At 33.4% G+C, this 17,131-nt stretch overlaps 1 protein-coding gene across 1 annotated transcript; it reads left to right on the top strand.

The window, feature by feature from the left end:
* Positions 1 to 13,228: 13,228 nt before the first annotated feature.
* Positions 13,229 to 13,810, top strand: LOC141632104 (uncharacterized). Its single transcript, XM_074444683.1, has one exon. It carries the CDS (start codon positions 13,229 to 13,231, stop codon positions 13,808 to 13,810), a length of 582 nt encoding a protein of 193 aa, XP_074300784.1.
* The last annotated feature ends 3,321 nt before the right edge of the window (positions 13,811 to 17,131 follow it).

Below are 17,131 nucleotides of genomic sequence, written 5' to 3'. Positions count from 1 at the left end.
GTGGTGATCGATTGATCCTTGAGGTCACACCTAAAGGACGATTCCCTTAATTGAAAAAGGTTAATTAATTGTATGTTGATACAGATTAATTAATTCCTTAAAATTGAACAAATTATTATCATAAGAGAGAAAATGACATTTTATTATAATGTGATTAAATAAGGATTTATTTAGTAATTTAAGAAGTTATATTACTAAAATTAATCGGTGTTTGTGAAACACGCGAGATGAGAATGATAAGTTAGTTATAATTACAAAATGTTGTGAATTATACTAACTAGTATTTAAATGACCATTTTATGTGAAAGTAATTTTGAATTACTAGTCAATTTGTTAAATGTGATTTATTTAATTTGTAAATGATATTTAATTTGTTAAATATGCATTTTAAATTAAAACATGACATAAGACATGTCACATGTCACATGACATACAATTGTACAATTGACAAAAATAAAAGGGACTCCATATTACACATATAAACCGAAATATTGGTGGCCATTTTAGAAGTTTTGTCTTATTCATTTGTCTATGACACTTGATAGTGACTTGACTATGAAAAAACCTTACACTAATTTGTCTTGTGAAGACAAAAAGGAAAAAGGAAAAAGCTCATAATAGCCCTCTACTCACCGGTTTTTGGAGGTTACAATTGAGAGATTTTTTCTCAATTTTTCCATTCTCTCAATGTTTTATGAAAAACAACACACACTCTCTCTCTTGTTCTTCATAAAAATCATTTTTATGAATCTAATTTGTACAAATCAATCACTAATAATACTAGTAGTAGTATATGAGTATTAGTAACCGATTTTAAGGTAAACCACATTACAAATATCTAGTACATATTATTTTGTGGGATTTTGGGATAGTCTTGGGTGCTACTTATTGGAGGGCTTCTATTTTGATGTCATGGATGATCATCCTAATGTATTTTCTAGCTCAAGAACAAATGAAGGTAGGTGACCTTCATTTGTGCCCATTTGGCCGAATTTATGATGGTGAGAAAATGATTTTCTTATCTCTTCTTATTTACTTGCATGCATAAGATCAACAATTTATTTTATGACTAAATATTTTCTCACATATATGAATATGTCAAATTAATGAGATTATTAATTTCTAACAAGTGGTATCAGAGCCTTAGGTTGTTTGCATGCAAATCGGTTATTGTTTTTCCGAGTTATACGATTAACAAACAAAACTTATAAATTTGTGTTTATTATGAAATATCACGAAATTTATTATGCATGTTAAAGTTTCTGGTCCTAAAATGTTTTAGGATATTTTGGTTTAATTTATGGATTTTATTGTTTATTTTATATAATAATGACATTAAAATGTGATTTTTTATGATAAAAATGTCATTTTTGGGCTAATGAGTTGTTATGCTCGAAATATGGATTTTTCAAGTTAAAATCGTATTTAAATGGGAAAATAGGTTAATATGAGTTATATTTTGAATCTGGTCATGGAAATTTGGTATGTTGTCACATGCAATTTTACAAGATGTGTGTAAAATATTTGGCTATAATGAAGTCTTTATGCATGATTTATGAATTTTTGATGAAAAATCACATAAATAGTTACTTTAATTGGTAAAAATTGCTATAACATACTTCATGACAAAAGAAAAACGTCACATGTTGAATTTTATCTTATATTTCAGATCTAAAAATGAAAATTTGATTAAAAAAAAAAATTCTCATATTTTTATGGTCATAATTGTTAAAATCGATAAACCGCACCATTGTTTTTCTCGATAAATTTTCGAAATTTTTAACCTAAGTTTTGAACATTATGAGTGTTAGGTATTTTTCCAGAATATTCATGTGTTTAAATTTAAAATTTTAAAATTATTTGAAATTTTTATGATTTAATTTGAAGTTTATGGCAAAATTTTGTATTTTGAGTCCATTTATGAACAATATTAAGAAATATAAGTTAATTATTATCAAATGTTAGTGAACTAATTTTGAGTCCTAAGATGGTTAGGGTAATTAACTTGTACATAAATATGAATTTATGTAATTATTGTGATTTTAAAAGGTTAAATCACGCAAATCCGTAAAAACCAATTAATATACGATATTGGCTCCTTAAAGGCGATTTAGCATAAAATTGGGCATGTTCATACATATTATAATGCTGTATTTTATTTATGATTGTCATATTTTTAATTTTATGTAATTTTTGAATTATGTAATTTTACTTAGTATGGCCTTAGTTTTAATTGATATTACCCGAAATGTATGGGAATATCGATTCGGTTGTAATTTATTGTGATCTCGTATCACCGTTTTGTAAGTTAATAGATTTATTTTATTTTAATTACAAATGTATAATAGGAAATTATGTAATTTATTATGTGATTTATTTATTCCGGAGTTCCTTGAAGACGGTGCCACTCGAGAAGGCGATCCATTAAAGAAAGTATTGCCTTGAAATGCGTGCCAAGACCGAAGTTCAAGGGACCAAAAGAGTTGGTTTCCGAATTTGTAATAGTTTATTAGATTTACTATTTTAGGAAGGCCATACTAGGATTTTATTTTTATGCTTTGCATTTTATTTATATGTTGCATGCATCGCTAAATCACCATAACTAAAACATGCATTGTCATTTTTATCGAGTTTATCGACCGTGTCAATTACAATTATCGTAGTTCACCGCTTTAGTTCACTTAAAACGTGATAGATAATAAATTGACATGACCTCTCGCTAAAACAAACAATTGAGACTTAGCCTTACCAAAAAGTAGAAACCATGAAAACTTATTTCGTGAGGGAGTGCACTCGGCCACACCGGGGTACAAACCTTGTTACGTAGGGGAAGTGGGTGATAAATGTCTATCCACCGAATTCATGTTGATGAGGGATTTATCGGCCACACCATGCCCAAATTAATGTGGGTTTGGATCATGGACACATTTATTCGAAATTTGGATTGAGCTCAACGGAAGTATTCGTGACCGTAGTCGCATGTGTTCCGGGCTAAAGATAAAAATTAATGTAATTTTATCGACCAAGAGTTCTAAAAGTAGAATCGATTAAAGAGTTAATCCACCGAGTTATATTGATAAGGGTTTCATCGGCCACACCGTGCCCAAGTTAATATGAATTTAGATCTTGGAATCATTTATCATAGTTGGGTAGAGGTCACTATGTAAATATTTTACTTGTTATTTACAAGTATTAATAAAACGATAGATGTTGAGTTTTCCACTATTCCGTTATCATATTGTTCTATTTCTTTACCTCAATTCATATACGATATCATTTCGTTTTTGATTCAAATCTCCATTAAAACATCGTAACTAAAGACAAATATGAATTTTCTTCCAAAACCTCGAATTATCCATTGTAAGGATCTCTTGTGAAGAGTATAGATGGAAGTTATTTGTGATCAAAAGGGTTTTGATTCTTGACTAACATATCTACTTACAATTGTTTCTCATATGCTTAATTAAGATAAGTACTTTGAAACGTTAAATCATTTTGGTAACTAGATTTGTTGGAAATCAAAATTGACCAAAATACCGCAACCACTTCAATGAAAGTTTTAAGACTAAACGAACGAATGAAGAGTAGTCTTCATGAAATTAAATTTTGCTTCTCTAAGCAAAGACTCATTGAAATGAGTGGGAGCATTCTCTTAAACCGTTAAGAAAAGGATAAGGCTCTAAGAAGTAAAATTAGAATGGAATTGATACAAGGTAATGTTAAAAGTAATATCATTAAGAATAGCAATACTAAACCTATCAATCCCGACCGATAAACTTTCCATTGTCTTAATTGTTGGACGCTAGAAAGGAAGCTACCCCAAATTATTGAAGAATCAACAAGTTAGTTGTGGGACATCTAATGGGACCTTCTTCTTTAAATGTTTAATTGATTGACATAAATTTTGCTAATACTACCTCGTCAATATTAGAAACCGATGGTGGTTTTCATCATTGTATTTGATACATAGAATGATTAAAATATGACGATTAGCAACAATGATGTTGAGAGATAGAGTAATTGTGTACTCAATCTAGTTTTTGGATTTAAAGTTGTACTTAATTGTGACTATTAAGTGCATAAACTCTAAATAAGAATATAAACTTGTTAAGATACAAAAGAGGTTTCACTTTTGTGACCCTATACACCATAATTTAATGTATGGCTAGCCCATTATCATGGTGATTATATTCTAAACCAAACTAGAATGACACATCATGTAGATGATGTAAGACTAAAATTGGTAACCCAGGATTAAACCTTAAATTCTGGAATGATGAATGCAAAGAGTTATCGAGTACTCTTGAAACCATTAGATTATTAATCTTATGGTATATACGTATCTTGTATTCAAAACAAGATGTCTCGTGCCTTTTGGTTGAAAAGGAGATCGAGGTTGTAAATCATTGATCCAAAATAGGTTGATCATTTTCTTTTACCAACGATTTAAGTTGATGCTAATATGTTCACTTAATAAGGTAAATAGAGAAATCTTTGAAGAAGTTCAAAGAGTTCAAAGAATCACGATTTAGTCGTGATGGGATTATCAAAGTGAAGACTTTGATATAAGCCAAAGGAAATGTGATACAGTATCACAAATTAATCTCTCTTAGCACGCATTATGGGATAATGTGTGGTTGGATAAAGAAATTAGACGCTATTCGATATGGTTTGGACTTCAATCAAGTTACTTTGAGTTACTTGATCCTTTTGGAGATTTTATCATTTTGTCTAAATTATTTTTCCACTAAATCTAAAACGAATCATATGAGATATGAAATGGTAAGGTACCATGTTTGTAAGTTTTCAAAATAAACAAATGCTCATTTTTCCTTATTATAATCACGAGTACAACGGGTTTGTGGCTCGTGAAGCTGTCTTTCAAAAATACAAGTTTATTTCTAGAAGACAGAGTGGGAGAAATTATTCAAGAGCCACAAAGAATGTTATGTTGCGAGAAACTGGTCTTTCTTGGCTACCTTGGCTACATGAGACGTTTTGTGTAAGACGTTGTTTCTTCAAAACCTAGGAGGTTAAAGTCATCACTTGTTGAATATGATGAATTAGTGTTACTTTTAGAAAGTAAAGAGCTTACAACTTACGAAGAAATTGTTTGATTCAAGTTGATTACTTCTGGAAAGTAATGAACATATGACTTACATGAGAGTGTTTAAGTCACAACTCAATACAAGGCTTAGAGCCATGAAAATCCGAAATAAATTCCAAGTGAATTGTTAGATATCAAAGCTTGATTGGTGGCAAAGAGTTTTTCACTCGTTGAAATGCTTAAGTCTATTTGGATCTTCTTAGGGATTGTGTTTCATTATGATGATATACATATAGCGAGTAAATGTAAAACCCACTTCTTCAATTAAAAGGAATGTATTCAATACATGTCTTGAGTTTTGTAGATTCTTGCCATCCTAAGATAATGAACAACTTAAGAGATTGTCTTAAGTAGGACATTAATGAGTTGGAATCAATGTTTTGATCATGTTATAAAACTTTTCTCGATAGGTCGAGAAGTTGTGTTTATACATAAAGTTTAGTGGGAGTTACGGAAATTTTAATTAGTCAAATATGTGGATGACATATTGATCATTGGGAATGATTTAAGACTTTTGGAGTATTATAATACAAGTTTAATATCCGGATTTATGGAGATAAATCCACATGATATTAGCGTCAAATAAGAAGTCTTATGTTGATAAGATTCATGACTAGTTCAATCAAGTTGAACATATTTGATTAATTCCATTTGTTTCCGCTGCCGAATCAATTAAATAGGAAATGATGTATGACACTTTATATACTTTAAGTGTGATGAATTGTTTTAAATCGAATTTAAGTAATAGTTACCAAGTAAGCCATAAAGATTACCCTTAAGTGCTTGCAGAAGCATTGAGGATGTAAAGCAAAGTGTCTTTGATGCAATTTTGTGTAAGGGTGTTACATAAATGACAATTGACAATTGAGATTGCGCATGGTTTCCGACAAAACCATAATCAAAACACTTTAGGATGGTTAAGATACCATTGTGGCTATGTTATTTAAGAAATAGATTTGCTAGAATCGTTCTAGGCAATAAAGAACAATGAGAGATATTTACAAACGGAAATTGAGTACACTTGGAATCATGAGATGTGCAAGAAGGATGAGTCCCGCACACTGTGAAAATAGTGGGAGCTATTCTAAGGCTAGAAGGCCTATGTCTTGATTGGATCTCGACACGTACTCAGAAAGTTTTGTAATGCAAATGTATACATTACATAGGAAAACGAGTATGTAGTAAGGTTGAGTAAGGTACAAGAAGTTGATAAAACCTACTAACCAAAGCCTTCTCATAGGCTTAACATGATGAGTCATGTCATTTCAATTGGATTGAGATGAACAACTACATACACGATCAAATTAGTTTATAGAATATGAAATAATAATCAGGCATTGACTATTCATATGTGATAATCGCATTTGTCGTTCGAGTTTTACTTTAAAACTCTTTTATTATACTTTGTTACATCCAAACGGGTTGTATGACGATATTGAACCCCGTTAAAGTGAACCCGGATTAACATAGTATTCGCCCATAGTCACTTGTATGAGGTGACGTCTCGAAGTGACTAGAGTGTGATGCGATTGATGGCAAGTTCGGTGCCATACGGTCATCATGAGATGACTAGTCGATCACATAGGCAGACTGTTAGGAACACTTTGTCGGGCAGTGACCGCTTATAGAGTTATGGCAAATTTATATAGCCTGGTCGTGGCGAGAGTTACTATAGTATTCTAATGAGTCGATTATTTTGACTAAAGACTGTTCGCCTAAGATGGCACAGTTTCAGATTAGCTTTGATTTATGTTACTGCGACCTTCGTAAATGGGGTCAAATGGGCATATTTTGGGTTATGATGGCAGTGGCTAGTCGAAGGGAATAGTGCGATAGGAATTGTCCACCCCCTTGTCAAGGTTAAAACAATATCTCAGGGTCACTCGAGGAGCAATGAACTGGAAATGCGTGGCCACGCTCGGAAGGTATCTATGGTAGATAATTCCGGTCAATCAGCTGTTCTCCAGATCGAGGAAACCACTCTCAATATGATCACTTGCAAGTACGACCTGAAAGACACCTTGCATTGACTGAGAGATAGTAATAGGACAAGAGAATTGGTGGCGCACACTTGTCGAGGACTAGTGGGAGATTGTTGAAATATGTGTCCTCCGACAATAATACGATCACAACTGTTGATCATAATGATCACATGTTTAAATCTCATAACAAGAATACGAAAGGGATGATACATTACATATATAGTCAACTGGTCCCACACATATCGGTAATGATTGGGGCTAGAGTTTGACATTACTGCCGTGCGACGGTGGTGATCAGTTGATCCCATGAGGTCACACCTAAAGGACGATTCCCTTAATTGAAAAAGGTTAATTAATTGTATGTCGATACAGATTAATTAATTCCTTAAAATTGAATAAATTATTATCATAAGAGAGAAAATGACATTTTATTATAATGTGATTAAATAAGATTTTATTTAGTAATTTAAGAAGTTATATTACTAAAATTAATCGGTGTTTGTGAAACACGCGAGATGAGAATGATAAGTTAGTTATAATTACAAGATGTTGTGAATTTACTAACTAGTATTTAAATGACCATTTTATGTGAAAGTAATTTTGAATTACTAGTCAATTTGTTAAATGTGATTTATTTAATTTGTAAATGATATTTAATTTGTTAAATATGCATTTTAAATTAAAACATGACATAAGACATGTCACATGTCACATGACATACAATTGTACAATTAACAAAAATAAAATGGACTCCATATTACACATATAAACCGAAATATTGGTGGCCATTTTAGAAGTTTTGTCTTATTCATTTGTCTTATTCATTTGTCTATGACACTTGATAGTGACTTGACTATGAAAAAGCCTTACACTAATTTGTCTTGTGAAGACAAAAAAGAAAAAGGAAAAGGCTCCTAATAGCCCTCTACCCACCGGTTTTTGGAGGTTACAATTGAAAGATTTTTTCTCAATTTTTCCATTCTCTCAATGTTTTATGAAAAACAACACACTCTCTCTCTTGTTCTTCATAAAAATCATTTTTATGAATCTAATTTGTACAAATCAATCACTAATAATACTAGTAGTAGTATATGAGTATTAGTAATCGATTTTAAGGTAAACCACATTACAAATATCTAGTACATATTATTTTGTGGGATTTTGGGATAGTCTTGGGTGCTACTTATTGGAGGGCTTCTATCTTGAAGTCATGGATGATTATCCTAATGTATTTTCTAGCTCAAGAACAAATGAAGGTAGGTGACCTTCATTTGTGCCCATTTGGCCGAATTTATGATGGTGAGAAAACGATTTTCTTATCTCTTCTTATTTACTTTGCATGCATAAAATCAACAATTTATTTTATGACTAAATATTTTCTCACATATATGAATATGTCAAATTAATGAGATTATTAATTTCTAACAATATCCTCTCAAAACCCTAATTTTCAAAAGAAGGATTCTTGTCCCCTTTGTTTATCCACTTTGTTTGTAAATTAATCTATACTCCTTTTTTCCTTTAATCTTATCTTAATAACCTTAATTAGTTTAGTAGACTACTCTTTATTTAATTAGGTTGTGAAAATTAAGGGGAATGTTTAAGGGGTTTAATTAGGATAGTTATTATAATAGATTGTAGTAATGAATGTAGTAATTAATTATGTAGGAAGCTTCATTGAGGAGCACTTCTAGTGGCAAGCTTGAGGATTTGGCAAGACAAGCTCAAGGTAGGGTTTTCCCTACTTAGCTATAATGATATGAGTGTTTAATTGTGCATTTATTACCATTAATTGCATTTGTTTCATGTTAGTTGCATTGTAACATGTTTTGGATAATTAGGGTTTATCACATAATAATACTTCATGATGGTTATGGAAGGGTAATTATGGTGAATGGTCACAATGTTGATTATCTTGCATTATAACATTTAAAAGCAATTAAATGAAAAGAAATGGATTAACAAAGAATTGAGCATGATTTTAGTTGTTGTGTTGATGTGGTTGTATATGTGCATTGATTGGATGTATTTGGCTTGTTGGTGATTTGGTTGACAATGGAGGATGTCGGAGGATTCTTCGTTAAGATTTTGGAGACGGAAGGCGGTTGAAAAACCGTCTTTCGCTCAAGTCACCCCTTGGGGCTTCCCATTCAAGGGGGATGTGCACATTTAGTACTTGGGTTATGGAGGGGACGCGTGTGGTTGAGGCACGACATCTGGCAGGGTCTCAAGGCGCACTCGGGCCCGGTACCACGGACGTGTTTCGAGTAGCTTATGTTGATAGTAACGTCGTGGGCGTGTCCCGGTCACCGGTTTGTGGAAAGGGCCTTGAGGCAAGGCCCTGGCATGCCCAGTCCTAGCTACGTCATTGCAGACGAAGGACATTGTTTATAAGAAGTTTTCACAAATTTACCAAATTTGGTGTCGTATTATATATTTTGCATGAAACTTTTAAGGATAAGTAGTCTTAACTGTATATAGTAAAAGACTATTTCGGTTAAAAACTGATGGTGCCTTGTATACCTGGAATAATAAGCAAGAGTCTGCTACCAGGATTTACAGTAGATTAGACAGGTTTCTCATCAATCAAGAGTGGATGAACTGTTTTCCTGATATGGTAGCTCATTTTTACCCTGAAGGAATATTTGATCATTGCCCATGTGTTGTAAGTAATATTAAGACTAGAACTCCTCAGCATTCCAGTTTTAAGTACTTCAATATGTGGGGAAAGGCTCCTACTTTTTTGGATAGGGTAAAGGAAGAATGGGAAAGATGTTATGAGGGTTATAAAATGTTTGGAATTGTGAAAAAGTTAAAGGCTTTAAAACCTGTGCTAAAAGTACTAAATTCAGAATGTTATTCTGATATTGAAACCAGGACTGCAATGGCAGTTCAAAGACTGGACAAACTTCAGCAGCATCTTGCTTAGGATCCTACTAATTCTGTGCTAGTGGATCAGGAAATTGAATTGCTTTCTGAAGTTAGGAGCCTTACAGTTGCAAGGGATAGTTTCCTGAAACAAAAGGCCAAGATCCATTAGACTGAGGAAGGAGATCAAAATACTGCCTTGTTTCATGGAGCTATTAAGAAGAGATACATGGCTAATAAGGTAATCCAAATTGAAGACCAGCAGGGACAGTTATGCCAGGATAGCCAGAGCATTCAAGCAGCCTTTCTTGACTATTATATGGACTTGCTAGGAAGTACTAAAGAGACTGAGCATGTGAGAATGGACATCTTGAACAGAGGGAACGTATGTACTCAAGATCATTGGAACACTCTGAACAAGCTTGTCACAAATGAGGAGATTAAACAAGTCTTTTTTGCAACTCCTATTGACAAGTCACCAGGACCAGATGAGTATACTAGTGGTTTTTTCAAGGATGCTTGGGAGGTTGTGGGGACTGATATCTGTAGTGCCATCAAAGAATTTTTCACTACTGGTAAGCTTCTGAACCAGTTAAATACTACAAATATCACTTTGATTCCCAAATGTGAGAGACCTACTTTTGTTAAGCAATTTAGGCCAATTGCTTGTTGCAACATGATTTACAAAGTAATCTCCAAATTACTTTGTAACAGGCTTTCTCTTATTTTACCTGAGATTATCCATGAGAATCAGGGAGCCTTTATCAGAGGAAGGTCTATTCTAGAAAATGTGCTCATTTACCAGGATATTGTTAAAATGTACAACATAAAGAGTGCTTCACCTAGATGATTATTCAAGATTGATTTGCAGAAGGCCTATGATTCTGTGGAGTGGGATTTTGTGGAGCAGATGCTGTTGGGATTAAACTTTCCTGATCTTTTTACCCAGCAGATTATGACCTGCATAAAAACTACTACTTTTACCCTAGCTCTTAATGGATACCATTTTGGCTACTTTAAAGGGAAGAGAGGGCTTAGACAAGGGGACCCTATCTCCCCCTTAATATTCACTATATGCATGGAGTATTTAACTAGAACAATCAAATTTGCCATAGAGAGATGGGATTTCCAATATCATCCTCTATGCAAAGAGCTTAAACTGACCCACCTGATGTTTGCAGATGATCTGCTCATCTTTTGCAAAGGGACGGCTCAGTCAATTATGCTCCTTATCAAAGCTTTCTCTACTTTCTCAAAAACATCTGGACTGAGTATGAATAATAGTAAGTCTGAGGTGTATTTTAATGGCATGACAAATGAGCTGAAAGATGATATTAGGCAGGTCACTGGTTTTATGGAAGGCCAAATGCCATTCAGGTATCTTGGATTTCATATTCAGCCAGGGAGAATTTCTAAAAGAGAATGCCATGTGCTCACTGAGAAGATTCTGAATAGAGTAAGGAGTCTAGGAGCCAGGAAACTTTCATATGCTGGCAGGTTGACACTGATCAACTCAGTTCTTAACACTTTTTATACCTATTGGACTGACATTTTCATTCTCCCAAAATGTGTGATAAGGAGAATTGAAGCTGTGTGTATAAATTTCTTTTGGGATGGATGTACTGAATACCACAGAGTGCCTCTTGTTAAATGGGAAACTATCACACTCCCAAAGAATAAAGGAGGACTTGGGGTGAAGAATCTTTGAAAACGGAACATTCAAATTGCTAAACTTGTGGTGGCTTTATTGTAAAGGCGATAGGTTGTGGATCAAATGGGTGAATCGGATATATATAAAAATATATATATATATATATATATATATATATATATATATATATATATATATATATATATATATATATATATATATATATATATATATATATATATATATATATATATATATATAGATGTAGGATCCGGTGAGAACGATCACTCGGTGAGAACGGTGAGAACGTCCCTCCTCCCTTGGATTAAACTGAAATGTACGGCTAATACTTAATCTTAAATTAAATTTATGAATTAAACCCATCAGGGCCCACGTGCTTCCTTCTTTGTGCGGAAATCCAATATCCCCATTATTAATTAACCAAAACAACTGCAATTCAATTCGATCGCCATTTTCTAATAATTCACCATTCTTAACCACTAAAGTCAACAATACCTTCCTCCATCATTTCAAAAATGAAAACAACTCCATTACAGTATCTAACTTATGCTCTTTATTTTCCTCTAAATTATCCCCCTTTTCCAATTCTTAAATTGGTAAGTTCAGATTTCGTATTTCATGTTTTTCGGCTGGAATTTAGCTAGAAATCCGCCGACAATGTCACTGATTCAATTATGAATACTCGAATGGAGCATATCCATGGGAAAATTCTCGTTTTTAATCAGGCAAAAAATGTAGGGGTGGTGGTAGTCGCGGCGTGAATTGTTATCGTCGGCGACGCGCAACACTTGTTCCCCATCTATTTCAATGTATCTACTCTAATATTTGATGTATCTAGCCACTGTTTTAATGTATCTAACATAGATACACAAAATTGATTATTAGGTACATTAAAATTGGCTTCAGATACATCAATTAACAAACCAGATACATTAATTTTGTTTAGCTCCGATGGTGTTGGAGCCGGTAAAATGTTACTGCGTTGGCTGAGGATCTCGTCGGTGAAAGGTTGACGAGGGCGATGGTTCAATTTATTTTCAGATCTCATGGAGTTCATGTGGTCGTCGACATAGGGGTGGTGGTGGTTGTGGGTTGAGATGTTGTTTGTGGAGGTCGTGGCAGTGGTTGGTAGGCGACTTCAGGTGAGGGAAGTTGGAAAATAGGCGTGGCTGATTGTTAATTGGTGTGTGACGATGGTGGTCGGCTTATCGCCGGCGTCAGGAAGTTAATTGTGTTTTCCCGGCCTGATTTGGTGATCGACGGCGAGGAGTGATGATGAGGTGGTCATGGGTGAGTGGCAATTGGGAATGACGATGTCAGTTGGATGAGGGGTGAAAATATAAGTTTGGGTTTTGTTTGTAGGGGCAGTATAACAAGCGAGTGTTGATTAAGTTAGGTACAGTTAGTTCGTTCTCACCGTTCTCACCGAGTATTCGTTCTCACCAGATCTCACCTCTATATATATATATATATATATATATATATATATATATATATATATATATATATATATATATAAAACAACAATCCTGGCATGACTATAAACCAGCTACAGATGTTACTTGGACTTGAAAAAATATTTGTAAAGTTAAGGAAATCATGAAACTTGCTTACTTTGATGGAAAATGGATGCCTGATGCTCGGGGATATACTGTTAGTAGGGGATATGACTGGCTGAGACCTCACCAAACCAAACCTGTATGGTATGAGACTGTATGGTGCATCTGGAATATCCCTAAACATTCTTTGATCTCATGGCATATAAGGAATAATGGGATAAATACAAGAGAGAAGCTGTTCAGGATTGGCTGTTGTAGTTCTGATAGTTGCTGTGTCTGTGAAGCTGCACCAGAAACTCAGGAACATATGTTCTTTGAGTGTGGGTATAGCAAGCTTATTATGAGACAGATCAAGGACTGGTGCAGATTACAAATCTCATCAGTAGGGGGTGTAAATTCTTCAGGATCAAAAGTGCAGAGGAATGCGTATGCTCTTGTGCTGGTTGCTAGTTATTACCATGTTTGGACACAGAGAAATAATGCGAGGATGAATGCAATGCTTGATAGTCCAAACCGGGTTGTGCAACTGATTAAGGATAATGTGAAGCATAGAATCAAATATAAACGTGATGATCACATGTCCAGTGCTGAGAAGAATTGGCTTTTGAGTCTAGAAATCTGATATGTAAGGTTTGCTCCTAGTGAGTTTTGAACCTAAAACCTTGGGTCCTTTATGTTTGTAATTATTATTCTTTATGATATATAATATACATCTCACATTTTACCAAAAAAAATAAAAACTGATGGTGCGTGAAACAATAAGAACAGTAACTCTATAATCCAACCATATCCCTAAATGTTATACAACTGATATAGTTAAATACCAAATGCCACAACATTTTTGTTGCGTTATTGTTATAGGAACTAATGATTAATCGTCAATTTTCATCTGAATCAACCCCCCAAAATTTTATTTTCTCCCATTTACGGCATTGTTTGACTTTTTGGTAAATTTAATTGTTTTCTATTACCAAACCTGGTAAAGCAAACAAACGTTTTCAGCGATGCTATAAAATACTAAGTTGGTAACTCAACGGTTTTGATGATGTATAAACTACTAACTGGTGTTATCACAGATGATACTACTAGGTGCCCCATGCATTCTATGTAATAGAACCACAATTTTTTTTTATTATTGTTTAGAGACTACAAATTCTATTGGAATTCACTTTGGATTTGATTTTGCGAGAGGGTCAAGGTAAATTTATGTTGTAAGAGATCTACCATTTTTTTCTACACACACTAAATATATATATTATGATACCTGTTATTTTATGTAATACCATTTAGTTTTATGAAGTTATAGGTTAAAATAATTTGCAAAACTCATTAAGGCATATCTCATTTATTAAGGATTCATTTTGGTGAATTGCACCATGTTTATGTAGATAACGTTTTGTATATATTCACAAGTGGTACCTCAATGAAAAAGCTAACTGATATGGATGATAACTACTGAATTTCAAAGCTTCTATGCTAAAAGGACTAATAATAATTCATCGGTGGCTAACTACACCAACTAAAAAATTTTGTTTTATCAATGATTCAACAAGGTTGGACTTTTTTTTATTTTTATCAACTTAATAATACGGAGTATATGTTTACAAATAAGCCTACTAGGAGCCCCGTACATCGTACAGGCTTTCCAACTAGTATTATTTTATAATATAATTATAATTGATATTGTGTACATTTATTTTCGCAGTACGTTTTTTACTCAATTCAGTACTCTTTTGTCCGAACATTCCATTTATTTCCCCTTGCCCTAAAAACAAACAGTAGACCATATTTCTTCAAATTTTCACGCAATAGTATGTCGAATCTAATAATTTTTCAATCATAGAACCTAAATTGATTAAAACATACTACTCCATTCAACTCCACTCTACCTATTTGTGATTTGCACAAATATTAAGAAGGGTGGGGCTGGGTGAAAAATATTGTAATAAGTAATTGGGTATGATGTAAATAAGTAGGGTATAAGTGGGAAAGGGTGAAGTTTGATGTAGAAGTAGTGGAGTATGTTTGACAAATATTGTAAATAAGTAATTGGGTATGAGGACAAAATAGTCATTTGGCATTTCTTTTTAGGAAATAGGTAAAGTGGAGTTGAATTGATGAAAAAGGAAATATGGTAGAGTGGAGTTGAATGGAGGAAGTAGTTATCTAACATGATAATTGTCTTTTATTGATCGAATTAATGTTTTATTAAGATTTTAATTGAGTTATTTAGGGTTTAATAATGGTGAAGGGTTGATTGTTAGGCTATGGTTAGGTAGTGGTGCTTATGCATGACGGCATAGTGGGATTGGAAGGTTGTCCTGGTGGTTCGAAAACGGCATAATGGGGGTGGGTGATGGGGAGCTAGGTAGCACATGAACTCCTCCTAATCAGTCGTCCTGTGTCCGACACTGTGTTGGACACGACACTCGTCGGGCACATGCGGACATGCCTAAATGTGTCGGATACCTATAAATGAGGAATGAAATGTCGAAAGATTGAAAGAGATTGATTAGAAGATGGGTTTGAGTGAGAAATGAAAATAAGTTATAGTCAAAGTCAAATTCAAATTTTATCTTTAATTATTTAAATTTAATATCAAATACATTTACAAAAATAAAATAGTACATTAATTATAACTATAAAATATATATTTTATTAAATTTAAATAATGTGTCCCGTGTCTTAAATTTCATGGGATGCCATGTCACATATCCGTGTCGTGTCCGTTTTAGTGCTACCTAGACGGGGAGCAGTCAGGTGAGACGAGTTTCAGGGTGCCACGAGAGGTTATGTGAGAGTGTCGAAAGGATGCTAAGAATGCCGGTGTTAGGGTGGCGTTAGGTGGTGGATGGGGATGGAGTGGTGGTTGTGGAGCGGTGAGGGTGGTGGTGGGGCGGTGAAAGGGAGGGAAATGAGAGAGGAGATGAAGATAAAAGAGAGAAGGAAAATGAGGTGTGGGAAATGAGGAGGGTAAAATTGTCAAAAGTGTACTGTAATGAGTAAAATGCGTACTGCGAAAATAAACACCCTTGTGTAATTGTGTTTATGTTACTTTAAGTTTTGGGTTTATAATTTGGAACTTTGTATTTTGCAAGACATTGTTTTAATGTACTTCAATTTCCCTTTATTTTAATATGTATATTGTTTTTTTTTTTTTTTGCCATGTCCGTGTCCTAAAAATTTCGAGGTGCCGTATCCCGTGTCCGTGTCCGTTTCATGCAACCTAGCCCACCATTCATTCATTCATTCAATATAATTACTCAAGTATTGCAAACAAGCTTAGGCCATCTCCAATGATGAGTTTTAAGTGCAGCGAAAAATGGAGGAAGAGAAGTTGAGGAGCAAACATAGGTTCCAACTTCCAACCATGATTATAAAAACGCTCCGCATAAAGTCCATATGTGGACTAATATTTCTTACTTGATTTTTTATTGCTTTGTAGTAGACTAATATTTCTTAATTTATTAAATACGTACACATATAATTAGTGTTAAAACCAATTTTTATTTTTATTTCCTAATAATTAAAATGTAAATTTTTTATTTGAATAAAATAATTACATTATAATTCCTATTTTTTTCTCTAAAAATCCTCTTTATTAAAAAAAATAACCACAGAGCCTATGTGGCACATTGTTGAAAGTCAATAAGTTAAAATAAATCTTTTCATTCCTTATTTTCGGGACCCATGATGTGTATTGGAATTAATTACAGCATTTGATGTGAACTAATTGTTTGCAAAATTGTTTGAAAAATACAAAAAAAAAAAAAAAAAAACAATAGTACTCCATTAAGTATCAAAATTAAGTGATCAAAATAGTTAAGAATGATAATTTATACCCTTTATAATATTCATCGTTCATCGAAGTAGGACTTACTAATAATAAATAACAGAGTAATAATAATAATAATAATAATAATAATAATAATAATAATAATAA

Source organism: Silene latifolia, chromosome Y (assembly GCF_048544455.1).
Source record: "Silene latifolia isolate original U9 population chromosome Y, ASM4854445v1, whole genome shotgun sequence".
Taxonomy (NCBI): domain Eukaryota; kingdom Viridiplantae; phylum Streptophyta; class Magnoliopsida; order Caryophyllales; family Caryophyllaceae; genus Silene; species Silene latifolia.
Note: the sequence above shows the minus strand (reverse complement) of the source record. Positions and strands in the feature narration are given on the sequence as shown.